Source organism: Chrysemys picta, chromosome 3, assembly GCF_011386835.1.
Source record: "Chrysemys picta bellii isolate R12L10 chromosome 3, ASM1138683v2, whole genome shotgun sequence".
NCBI lineage: Eukaryota > Metazoa > Chordata > Testudines > Emydidae > Chrysemys > Chrysemys picta.
In genome coordinates this window covers 172,902,549-172,916,058 of record NC_088793.1, presented here as the reverse complement: position 1 = coordinate 172,916,058, position 13,510 = coordinate 172,902,549, and the positions used below count along the sequence as shown (strand labels likewise).

The following is a 13,510-nucleotide window of genomic DNA, read 5'->3' as shown; positions in this document are numbered from 1 at the left end:
GTGTGTACATCATTTATAATAATGGATGATATACACAGGGCTCTGTTGTTGCCGAGGGTAGAGCGGGGGGGAAAGGAAATAATATAAGATTCCCATTTATGGGCTGCAGCATTCAACCTTCCCCTGTGTCACCAGGCTCCATCTAAACTCCTTTGTTCCCACTCCTCCTCAACTTTCTCCTAGGAACATCTCAGATGCAACCTCCATTGTTTCCTGAGCTGCATGCTGATAGGCATGATTTGGGGTGCACCCCTACATGTCTGTATAGGTTCAGGGTATAATATTGCTTCTATTATTATTATTATTATTTATTTGTATTAGCCCTCAGAGTTCCCTTTTTTCTGCTGTCATGCTGTATTTGATATGACTTAATGACAAATGTAGCATCAACCTTAAAAGGACACTATAAACTTTTTAATTATTTTTTAAAATGTTTAAAAAACTTTTCTAATCAAAATAACAAATTGATTCTGATAGCGTATGCTTTAAATAGCATGAACAGAATTTTGTTCTGTGTTTTTAAAAAGCCTGTTTTATAAAAACATTTATTAGAAGGCTTTTTCCTGCTCCCACTGGGGTAAAGAAGGGACTTGGGTTGAATTTGAGATCAACACAATGGTGTCCCTCCTTGCTCTGCTCAAGTGCATGTTTGTTGTTTATTCAGTTCCAAACATCCTATTTCATGGTTTGGTGCAAGTAGTACATTTCAGATTACTCCAGACCAGTGTATGAGAATGTGATACCACTATTCTAGTTCATGAGACAGGAAGTGCAGCTAACTTCCTACTAACCAAATAATGAAATTGATTATATATAAAGTACTGTCAGACACCAGAAACAAACTAAAAATAGAGGGGATTTTTCCTGCTAATCTTTCTTGGTCTGCAGTTTCTGGAATTGTAACAATAACAGGTACAAAATTTTCATGTGGAAACATGATTTTTCAAGTTAACTCTGTTTCTTTATATTTCTGTGACATAGCTAATGTGCAAATAGTGAGAAAAATGTTTTAAAAATGTTTGTTTTATGGTTAATTTAGTAATCTGAGAATTGGTGAAAGTGAGTACTGCAGAAAAGGAACAGTTATAAATAGAAGTAAAGGAAACCATGCATATAAGGAACACCTTAAATTCTTTTATAAAAATATATTTGAAGTACTTTTACTTTTCTTCTCAATTAATGTCCTGTCATTTTTACCATTAAGGTAATTAACTGAATGCTTTGAAGTGTGCTTGGGAGTATAAAACCTTTTCATACCTAGCACAAGCTGCTGATATAATTTATGGATTAAATCTTGCCAGTTTTAGCTGCTTTGTTCAGGATCTGAATATTTCTAAGGTTGGCCAGTGCAGTGGGAAATATGTTGAATCCATAGTTAAACTTGCTGGAGTCTGTTCAGATTTATTGACTTTTTGTTCTTGATCATGAACTGTTTGAGGTAAATGTGTTACATTCAATAGTTCTCGATGTATGTAGATGAACAGTACTGGTTTGCACATGAAGTACTTATTTCGATAATTGTGTCTAGGACTAACATTTACTTTCAGTGGATGGATACAGAATTGAGATTCTCCATAGGCAGAAATGGAGTAGTGTATCATTTGAGGATTTTCCAAGCTTTTCCAGTTGACTAGTATTTTGAGATATAATAAAATGAGGGCGGATATACCAGCATGTTTGTTAGCAGTTTTATAATTGGACTGAGGCACGATTTCACACTTTCCCTGTGACTCTTTATAAAATGTGTCCATAAAGAATATCAGATCCTCAAGACACAGATTAAGTATTTTCCAAATCTAAAGAAAATACCCACACTCCTCCCAAAACACTCCACTGCTCACACTTCTGGCCCATGAAGAAGATGAAAGAGCCAAGCAGCCTGTGATAGGTTTCAGCCACTTCACTTAATGTATTACTGGAAGGCACTCAAACTCCAGTGATAAGCGCAGTCTGAGAATCGATAAAGAACAGAACAGAATTTCAATTGGTTGGTGTCAGTTGGCAATGCACTGTTTCCATAATTGACTCTTGAAAAATGGTTCCTTAACATGGCCCAAATTTTACTGAAGACAGGGCCTCTGATTTTAGGTTTCACAACACAACAATGCATTGTTTTACGTTCTCAGGACCTTCTCAGCAGTTAGAAGGTCCAAGATTAATTTTAAAAATCTCAAAAAAGTTTGTATTCTGCTGAATACATTGAAATTTCTGAATACCACACAATGTGGTGAAGCAACTAGGTTACAACATGATGCATTCCCTCAGTCCTGAGCCAAGTCCTTGGAAGAAACAAATAGATTCTGCCCACCCACCTCCCCTTTATCAGCCAAAGGACTGCAACGTTACAGCACCTGAACTATTTTTGATTTAAGTAACAACATCACTTGCCACATAACCTCAGCCATGCAGAACACAACGCCATCTACAGCCTCAGAAACAACCCTGACATCATAATCAAAAAGGCTGACAAAGGAGGTGCTGTCGTCATCATGAATAAATTGGAAAATTTGTTAGTCTCTAAGGTGCCACAAGTACTCCTGTTCTTCTTTTTGCGGATACAGACTAACACGGCTGCTACTCTGAAACCTATTTTTGATTTGTTACTCATTTTGTCGGAATGACTGCCTGCAGTCTAATCCAGAATCCAGCACATAGGCTATTCTGAAGAGTAATCAGCTTTCTTCTCAGAGAAGATCACATGTGTACAGAATGGTCTATATGGGACCCAGGATGAGGTAAGCAATCACAAAATAAACAGCTCAGACGATCCTTTATGGAGATTGGTCAATTTGCACAAGGAACGGTCTGTAATATACTGAAGAACATTTGAGTTACTACCTGCTATGTAGATTGTGTCCTTCCTGGCTGGTGAAGGACAACAGAGAGACTACTCAAGCCATCTACCAACACAAATTGTCAACATTTCCTTCCACAAAGGCTCCTAACATGCAGCTGTGCAAGTAATACTTAAGAAACGGCCTTCTACCATCAGGGCCGGCTCTAACTTTTTTGCCGCCCCAAGCAGCAAAAAAAAGTGCCGCCCCGCCGTAATACCCCCCCCCCCCCCAGCACCGCCCTGCTCTGCCGAACCCCCCCCGTCGAGTGCTGCGCCGCTGAACAGCCCCCGCATCCCGCTGCGTTGCTGAACCCCCGCTGAGCGCCGCGAACACCCCCGCCGCGCTGCTGAACTCCCGCTGAGTGCCGCGCCACTGAACACCCCTCCCACCCCCACAGAGCACCACACTGCCAAAGCCCCCCGCGCGGAGCACTGCCGAAACCCCTGCTGAGCGCCATGCTGCCGAACACCCCCCACCCGCGTGGAGCGCTGCCAAACCCCTCCCCGCGGAGCGCCGCACTGCCAAACACCCCTAGCAGAGCACCGCGCCGCGCTGCTCCCCCTCCCACCGCCACCCCAAGATTGGCCGCCCCTTACCAGGTGCTGCCCCAAGCACGAGTTTGGTTGGCTGGTGCCTGGAGCCGGCCCTGTCTACCAGCCTCACAACCTAGTAACTGGTATATTCACAGGGACTCTAAACTAGCATAACCTAGAGCTTAATGGCCACAGATAACCTACTAAAAAGCATGAAAGCACATTAGTCAAATTCTAATTGTTCAGGGAAAACAGTTTTAGTTATCCATTGTTTGTACAAAAATGTTGTTGCATGTGTTACAGTATACTCTGTATGGAGAAAAAAGTATTCAGAATGAAAAATATGGCATTTAGCCTTCAGTAGAATGCCTCTCATCGACCCCTGTATAATTTCCTGCTCTCACCATTACTTTGTTTTATAATTCTATAACCACCTACTGTTAATTGGAAGTGTTCTTCAAAAAGTTTGAGTTCATTTTTAGCTCTGTTGAATCACTTTGAGCTGGTAGATGTTTTTTCCAAACTACCTAAGTAATTTAGGAGCATGTGTCTTATTGAGTTGTCCTCCTTAGTCACTTAGGCACTTTCGAAAATCTCACAAACTATCTTTCATTTGTCCCTTAAAAATTCTCAGATTTAGTGCTGCCTCTATGGAAATGAATGCAGGATGGGGCAGATAGGAAAATATCTATCCACCAGTGAGAAAAGTTTGCAGCACTTTCTCCATTGGTGTCTTCAACTTTCTAGTTCTCCATTGTGTTGCCAGGGATTTTTTTTTTTTTTGAATAGTCAAGAGTGCCACCGTTTTTAAGTTTACCCTCTTAATATAGAGGTTAAATACTTAGAGCACAACCAGTGAGAAAGCTTATTTGACTAATAAAGCTCATGGTAGCAAGCCAAAAAGATTTTCCAGCTGGTACTTGTATATTTTTCTTTGTTTATACAATGTCAGGAAGAAAATCCCCCAGACGAATTGAGCAGAAAGATCAAACTGAGATTAAAATGAAATCCTGTTTGTTAAATCCAACTTCATTGCTAATGAACTGTATATGTTTATTTATTTATTTTTAACCTTACAGTACTAGGTTTCACTACAGATGCAAATAGAGTTAAAATAATTGCCACTGTCATTTTTGTCTTTAGAGATTGTTCCTAATTTGACTGGTCAGATCATTTCCCATGTTCATTGTAAATTGCCAGGAGGAAGAAGTATTTGTATAGACAGGTGCTCCAGAGTCAGAGATTGTGAGGGTCTCCTTTGTGACTGTTATAACAAGGAAGCAAGACTTGTCACTCAAAGCTGGAATTTTATGATTTGTTTACATTTGCCTGACTCTTGTGTTTGAGCTCGTTCCTCCTCCCATTTTCCGATAATAAAACTCCTTTGAGTTAAATTACTGATAACAGGTGATGGCTGAGTGAGACACAATAGCCGTCAAAATGTCACATTCTCTGAGTCTAAGGTAGCCCTATTGGTTAAGGAATAAACTAGGAGGGTATACATTGTGAAGTTCATTTGTAAACCTCTCCTGTAGTTAAGGCATGAAGCCAAGTACCTTCAAAACACCTGAGATGTATAGATCAGGTTCCTTAAGGCAGTCAAGTTCATTGACAGGTTACTAATTGTCACCCTGTTGTGATATATTATTGTGTTTAAAAATGAGAGAGAGAGAGATTTTGGTGCATTACCAATAGAATATTTTGAAAAAATAAATATTTTTCTATGCATTCCTATGCCAGAAAAAGGAGTTCCTAGGAAAGAGAACAAATATAAGAGAAGTTATTTACTATACAGAAGAACCTTCTTAGTACTGATTTTGCTTCTCTGAAAAGCAAATAATTTGTAACAGAACTCTGTGACCTTATTCTGTTTCTCAGTAAGAATTTAATATAGTGCTCTCAGGAGGTTTCATATTATTAAGATTTTAGTACTTTTTCAAATATTACCATCTATTTACTAATGTGCTGTAGGATGTTATCATAGTTTACATGTGTCAAGGTAAACAAAGTGCTTTTTGTTACGCAGTATCCTTCATTTTTAAAGTTTTTATGATCTAAGTCCAAAAATTGAGCCTTCCCAAGTGGGTCTTCAAGTCATGTACAATAGATGGCATCAGGGGAATCCGTGAGGGCCAGATCTAGTAGCAGATTTCCATTCCAGACCACTATGCCTGACCTCCTGCACATTGCAGGCCACAAAATCTCCCCTCTCCCTACCTCTCCCCTCCCCCGCCCCTGTAATAGACCCATGACCTCTGCATGAGTTACTTAGCTCCTCAAATCATGATTTAAAGACTTCATGTGACAAAGAAGCCACCATTAATTCTCATTTAAACCAGCAAGTGGCCCATGCTTCAGTGGAAAGCAAAAAACTCCCAGGGTCTCTGCCAATCTGATCTGGGGGCAAATTTCTTCCTGACCCTAAATATGGTGATCAGTTAGACCCCTGAGCAAGTGAGCAAGGCCCACCTGCTAGACACCTGGGAAAGAATTCTCTGTAGCAGGGGTAGGCAGCCTTTCAGAAGTGGTGTGCCGAGTCTTCATTTATTCACTTTAATTTAAGGTTTCGCATGCCGGTAATACATTTTAACATTTTTTTACAAGGTGTCTCTCTCTAAGTCTATATTATATAAGTAAATTATTGTTGTATGTAAAGTAAACAAGGTTTTCAAAATGTTTAAGAAGCTTCATTTAAAGTTAAATTAAAATGCTGATCTTACGCCGCCAGCCTGCTCAGCCCGCTGGGTGTGTGGGGGGGAGGTTCAGGGCAGAGGGCTGGGTGTTGCGGGGGGCGGGACTCAAGGTCAGGGCAGAGGGCTGGGGTGTGTGGGGGTACAGGGCAGAAGGCTGGGTGTTGGGGGGAGGACTCGAGGTCAGGGCAGAGGGCTGGGGTGTGTGGAGGTGCAGGGCACAAGGCTGTGTGTGGGGGAGGTTCAGAGCAGAGGGATGGGTGTTGGGGGGGACTCGAGGTCAGGGCAGAGGGCTGGGGGGTGGATGGAGGTGCAGGGCACAAGGCTGGGAGGGGGTTCAGGGCAGAGGGATGGGTGTGTGTTGGGTTGGGGGGGTTCAGGGCAGCGGGGTGGGGGGTGCAGGGCAGAAGGCTGGGGTGCTCCCAGCCCCCTGCCCTGAGCGGCTCAAGGCATGGGGCTGGGAGGGATATGCCCTGGTCCACTCCCTTCCCCCAGGCCCGTCCCTACCTCTCTCTGCCTGCTCTAGGGAGCAGCGAGCATGCTGTGCTCGGCTCTGCTCCTCTGGGAGGAGGAGTGGCCGGAATGTACCACGTTGTGGGAAGAAACAAGGGTTGGCTGCCGCGGACCAAGCTTCTGTCTTCTGCCCCCGCAGGGGAGAGCGAGCGGTGGGCGGGGGGACTGAGTGGGGCGGGAGGCCGGGAACCCCCCCGCTCTCCCCTGCGCGGGCAGGAGGTAGAAGCTTGGTCCTGCGGCAGCTAAGCTTCCCTCCTCCCCCACTGCTTCTCCCAGCGTGGTGCATTCCGGCCCCTCCTCCTCCTCCTCTCACCGGGCAGGCAGCGTGCCGTAGGTTGCCGACCCCTGCTCTGTAGTAACTCAGAGACCTCCCCATCTAGTGTCCCATCTCTGACTGTTGGAGACATTTTGTTACTCACAGTTGCAAATGGGCCACATTCCAATATAGGCAAACTTGCCATACCATCCCCTCCATAAACTTATCAAGCTCGATCTTGAAAGCAGTTGGATGTTTTGCCCCAACTGCTCCCCTTGGGCAGCTGTTCCAGCACTTCTCTCCTCTGATGATTAGAAACCTTTGTCTAATTTCAAGCCTAAACTTATTGATGGCCAGTTTGTATCTATTTGTTCTTGTGCCAACATTGGCGCTTAACTTAAATAACTCCTCTCCCTTCCTGGTGTTTATCACTTTGAGGTATTTATAGAGAACAATCCTATCTCCCCTTAGCCTTCATTCGGTTAGGTTAAACAAACCAAGCTCCTTAAGTCTCCTCTCATAAGATAGCAACAGAGGGTCCTGTGGCACCTTTGAGACTAACAGAAGTACTGGGAGCATAAGCTTTCGTGGGTCAGAACCTCACTTCAGGTTCTGACCCACGAAAGCTTATGCTCCCAGTACTTCTGTTAGTCTCAAAGGTGCCACAGGACCCTCTGTTGCTTTTTACAGATTCAGACTAACACGGCTACCCCTCTGATACTCTCATAAGATAGGTTCTCCATTCCTCCGACCATCCTAGTAGACCTTCTCTGCACCCATTCCAGTTTGAATTCATCTTTCTTAAAATGGGAGACCAGAATTGCACACAGTATTTCAGATGAGCTCTCACAAGTGCTTTGTATAATGGTATTATCACTTTCCTACCTCTATTGGAAATACCTCACCTAATGCATCCTAGCCTTTTTCACGGCCACATCACATTGATGGCTCATAATCATCCTGTGATCAACCAATACGGCCAGGTCTTTCTCCTCCCCTGTTGCTTCCAAAATGTTGAATAAGATTGGTCGCAAGACCAATCCCTGAGGAACTCCACTAGTAACCTCCCTCCAGCCTGAGAGTTCACCTTTCAATATCACCTGTTGTAGTCTCCCATTTAATCAGTTCCTTTCCCACCTTTTGATTCTCATATTAATCCCCATTTTCTCCAATTTAACTAATAATTTCCCACGTGGAACTTTATCAAATACCTTACTGAAATCTGGATAGATTAGATCTACCATTTCCTTTATCTAAAAAGTCACTTATCTTCTCAAAGAGATCAGGTTGGTTTGGCATGTTCTACCTTTTGTTGTATTTTATCCCAATTACCGTTTACCTCTATGTCCTTAACAACTTCCCCTTTCAAATTTGTTCCAAGATCTTCTAAACTAATGGGCCTTTAGTTTCCTGGATCACTTTTCCCCCCTTTCTTAAAAATAGCTACTGTATTAGCAATTCTCCAGTCATATGGTATGACCCCGAGTTTATGGATTCAATAAAAATCCTTGTTATTGGGCTTGCAATTTCATGTGCCAGTTCCTTTAATATTCTTGGATGGAGATTATCCAGGTCCTTCTATTTGCTCTCATTAAACTGTTTGAGTTTGACTTCCACCTCGAATGTGGTAATTTCTACTTCCATATCCTCATTTCCATTAGCCACCCTGCCACTACCCCTAAACTCCTCATTATGCTTATTAAAAACTGAAGCAAAGTGTTCGTTTAGGTATTGGGCCATGCCTAGATTATCTTTAATCTCTACCCTATTCTCAGTACCTAGCGGTCACACTTCTTTCCTTGTTTTCTTTTTACTTGTATGGCTAAAGAGCCTTTTACTATTGGTTTTATCTGAGACTTTGTGGTGTGCACTGCCCAGGACTCAGGGCAGATTGTAATGTTACAATTTCACCCTTTATGTACAATAATGTACATTTTAAATCTCTATTTTCATACTGATTTTCTTTTGTAGACAGCATAAGGGGAAAAATAGGTACTGAACTAAGAGCCATAGGCAAACATATGAGGATATTGAATTTCTGGGTTATATTAAGTAAATATCTCCTTTTTCCAAAACCTGCTTTGTAGCAAAAACCTATTTACGAAGGATTAGTTAGCAGTTGTAGTTCATATTTTGCCTCAGTAATAGTAGATGAATGGTTGGTTGTCACAAAATGAGAGATTGACTCTACTATTAACTTGTTGTTAATAAGGTAGAAGTGCTGGATTTTGTTAAGTTTCTTCCTTTCTGAATAGTAGTATTTGCTCTTGGGAGTTCGTTGACATTTGTACGAGTGTACATATGCTAGGTAAAATCCTGGCCCCATTGAAGTCAATGGAAGTTTTTGCCATTTGCTTCAAGGAGGCAATAATTTCATTCCTAGAGTAGCTCCATTGAAAGAAATGGGGCTACCTGTGGAGTAAGGGACTACTCAATGTGAGTTTGTGTGGCAGAATCTGGCCCTAAAAAATGACATGTTGGTACACTTAGGAGTTAATGACTGTCAATCTATTCAGGCATTATTACTGCATATATTTTACTGGAACCAAAGTCTGCATTTCTGCTCTCCCCTCAACTGCAGAGGTTCCCCACAACCACTTTGGAAGGATTTTGGAAACTATCTAGGGAGTGTTGATCTACATCTACAGCATACTTTGTAGCCCAGCTCTGGAAAGTGAAACCCAAGCAGCAGTGTTTAGGAGATGAGATGGCGGGGGCAGAGGATCTGCTGTTTCACAGATCCTCCAATCAATGCCCTTCACAACAGGGACACGGCAACAAGTGGAGCTACTACAGCCTTAGCAATTGTGGAGCAGATTCCACTCAACGGCTTGGAGGGTAGTGAGGATCCATTTTCCTCCAGCCCATGTGGAACCCACTGGCATCTCAGGTTGTATATTGAAGCCAAGATTGTGACCTTTTTAAAATAATTGATTTATTATATTATTGGTTGTTTAAAAGTAGTTTTATAAGTTTTGAAAATGTGTAGAATAAACAGTGTATAAGCTGGTTTTCGTAGCAGAAGACCCAGCTTTTATCCAGCAAATATCTGATACAAATATATTATAGATGTGGTCCATTTTAAATCGTTTTTTTGGCACTGTTCTTTCCATTCCATTAATAATGCGCATTTAATTAAGTGTGGGGGGGAGTTATCTGTAGGGCTGGGTTGGGAAGTAATGATTTTGCCAGCTCTGACTGTACTGCACAGGGAGAGGAGGATTGGGACCATAATGTTGTAATATCTGCTTGTGTTAATAATTTAGTAAATTTATAAATATATCCAACTAGAATAAGTATTTACAAATATATAATTCTTGTACGTGTAAAGTTTTATATTTTGTTCAGCAGGTAGTGAAATGTTATTGAGAAAATGACAGAAAATACTTATATCAATTAATTATCTAGTTTTTATTTTCAACTAGTGAAAAATGATTGTATAGGTTTTCTGCATCTGACATTTCAGAGAAAATAGGAGAGATGACCTGTGTAAGCACCTAATCCAACAGGGCTACTCTCAATAAGGTTACTTGTGTGCCTGATTGTTTGCAGTATTGGATATAGGGTATAATTTTCCAAAGCACCTGTATTGACTTTCAATGAGACTTCAGCTCTGAAGTACCTAAGTCATTTTTGAAAATGGAATTTAGATTCCTGAGTTTAGGCACCTGAATTTAGGCACTTGGGAAATTTTATCCTTAACATTAATTTTTTTTGTCAACAATAACATATACTGTGGTTACTTCTTGCGCTACCTTAACAAATGTAATAAACCATAATCTGGCAATAATTGTCATGTGGAAAAATTGTATAATTTTTTGTAAGAGTGCTTATTGCAAATTGTTTTAAACAGAAGCATAGGACATAGTTTAAAATGAGGTTACTTAAAAATTGCCTGGAAATCTATCCTTGATTATGTTACTAGGAAAAAAATATAGAATTCCATTCCATTGTATTTAATTGCATTACATTGGGGAGGGAGGGAACCCCAAAACCTCTGAATCATATGGTTTTGGAAAATACCTTTGCACAGGGTATCTGGCTGCAGCAGACTCTTGCTCTTTCCCCATTTTCCATTCTTTCTCCTGAACAGAGGCCAGATTCCTTTGGGAAATCATCATTTGTAAAAGGTCATGAACAGAATGAGGGGCATTCTTTAGTATACAGTTACTGCTAATTAGAAACTAAACATCTGTAACCATGTCAGAGTTATTTGTAGCTGAAAAGAAACATTTATATACAAGATTCCCTCTGCTAATATAAAACATGGTATAGCACGAATACAGGAACAGTTGTAGACAAATCACTTTCCGCTGTGCTGAGGTTATTGTCTAGTAGAACTGAAGCATTCTCATTTAAAAAAACACAAGTTATTAGCACTAAACCAAATATTTTCCTACACTTGCCAATGCAGGATTAAAGGTTTTACCATATGTGGCCAAAAATACAATATGCAGAAAGGGTTAGACTATGACTAGGACTGACCCACCGTCCTTTTCACGTGCTTGTGTATAGGATATCTATTGTCACACTCCTTGCATTTCCCTGGAGCACAAGGACTATCCTCTCTTAGCACCTCTATCATGCAAGTCACCTAAAGGAAATATGGAAGAGATGGGGATGAGGAGAGGGGAGCATGCTGCACCCTCCAGAGGTTGTAACTCAGCTCCAGGACAGAGAGTTGCAGTTCCTACGGCAGTATAGTTGCTCTGCACTTCCCCCAATGCATGCTTGTATCTGCAAGGTATAATGTGGTCTAAAATGGATACATTGTCAGATACATTATGCTGTTAACTAAGGCAATGTCTACACTGCAAAGTTAAGTCAACATCATGTAAATCAACATTGAGCCTCAGATTTAAGCAAGTTGATCTTGCATGTTCACACTACACTTGTGTCGGCAGAGTGCATCCTCACTAGCAGGGCTTGCATCGACACATGGAGCACTGCACTGTGGGTAGCCATCCCACAGTGCACCTGGCCGAGTGGAGTTTTGGGTTGGGCTTGCAATGCCTTATGGGACCAAAACATTGGTAGCGTGGTTATGGGAACATAGTGTTAGCCTCCTATGATGCAGTTACCTCCCTCCCTCCCTGAAATCAATGGCAAACAGATCAAGCCTTTTTTTGCCCCCCCCCCTTTTTTTCCCCCTGTAAGCCTGGGTTATCCGTGCAGACACCATAGCATGATAAGCATGGACCCCCTCAGCTGTACATTGTTGTTGTGATCACTACAAACACCTCGTGCCTTATCCTGCAGTATTTACAGAGCTGATACAGGAGCCGCAGCACAGAACAATGTGATGCCACGCAAGCAGCCCTGCTGGAAGACAGAGCAGAGCAATTCGCAGTTGCTGGCGACAGTCACGCATCACCTTTACATGGCTGAGTGCCATTTCTGGGCTCGGGAAACAAGCATTGACTGGTGGGACCGCATCGTTATGCAGCTATGGGATGATGAGCTGTGGCTGCAGAACTTTTGAATGCCACTTTCCAGGAACTGTGTGAAAAACTTTCCCCAGCCCTGAAGCGCAGCAATACTAAAATCAGAGCTGCTCTGACAGTGGAGAAGCGAGTGGCAATAACTCTGTGGAAGCTTGTAACGTCAGACTGCTACCAGTCAGTGGGGCATCAATTTGGAGAGGGTAAATCTACTGTGGGATCTGTTGTGATCCAAGTTTGCAGGACCATCAACAGACTTCTGCTAAGAAGGGTAGTGACTCTAGGCAACGTGCAAGACATAGTGGATGGTTTTGCCGCGATGGGGTTCCCTAACTGCGGTGGGGTGATAGACGGAAAGCCTATCCCTATCTTGGCACCAGACCACCTTGCCAAAGAGTACATAAACTGAAAGGGGTACTTCTCGATGGTGTTGCAAGTGCTGGTGGATCACAGGGGCCATTTCACCAATATCAACGTGGGATGGTTGGGAAAGGTTCATGATGCGTGCATCTGTTCAGAAAACTGCAAGCAGGGACTTTCTTTCCAGACTACAAAATAACCATTGTTGATGTTGAAATGCCAATCGTGATCCTGGGAGACCCAGCCTATCCCTTGCTCCCATGGCTCATGAAGCCGTACACCGGCAGCCTGGACAGCAGTAAGGACCCGTTCAACCATAGGCTGAGCAAGTGCAGAATGGTGGTGGAATGTGCCCTTGAACATTCCAAAGATCGCTGGTATTGTTTGCTTACTAGGTTAGACCTCAGTGAAAGCAATATCCCCATTGTTATTGCTGCCTGCTGTGTGCTCCATAATATCTGTGAAACAAAGGGAGAAAAGTTTCTGCTGGGGTGGAGGGTTGAGGCAGATTGTCTAGCAGCCAGACACCAGGGCAATAAGAAGAGCACATTGAGGGGTGCTGCGTCTCTGTGAGGCTTTGAAAACAAGTTTCAGCAATGAGCCAGAGTAATGTGAGACCTATCTGTGTTGTTCCTTACCAAACTGTCCCCTCCATTGCATTTTCTCCCCTGTAAACTCCATCCCCACCAACCACCGTGTGTTGAATGAATAAAGAGCCTTTTCTCCTCAATCCATTCAGTTTTATTATGCACACAAACAAACAGAGACAGTAAAGAAAAGTAAGATAACCTAGGGCAAAAGCCCTGATAACACTATGGTGGGAGAAACGTGGAAAGCTTGCTTAGAGATGCACTGCAATAACAATCAAAGGTGTGGGAAT

The 13,510-nt window shown here is 42.4% G+C and overlaps 1 protein-coding gene across 8 annotated transcripts in view; it reads left to right on the top strand.

The window, feature by feature from the left end:
* Positions 1–13,510, top strand: part of THADA (THADA armadillo repeat containing) — a 327,795-nt gene that overhangs the window by 150,034 nt on the left and 164,251 nt on the right. Inside the window, exon 30 of one of the 8 annotated variants that reach the window (XM_065590665.1) lies at positions 9,411–10,619. The exons of the other annotated variants lie outside the window; for them this stretch is intronic. Within the exon in view, the coding sequence (XP_065446737.1) occupies positions 9,411–9,489 (79 nt within the window). The 3' untranslated portion in view covers positions 9,490–10,619. Of the gene's footprint in view, positions 1–9,410; positions 10,620–13,510 lie in introns of those variants that run through there. 8 annotated transcript variants of the gene reach the window in all.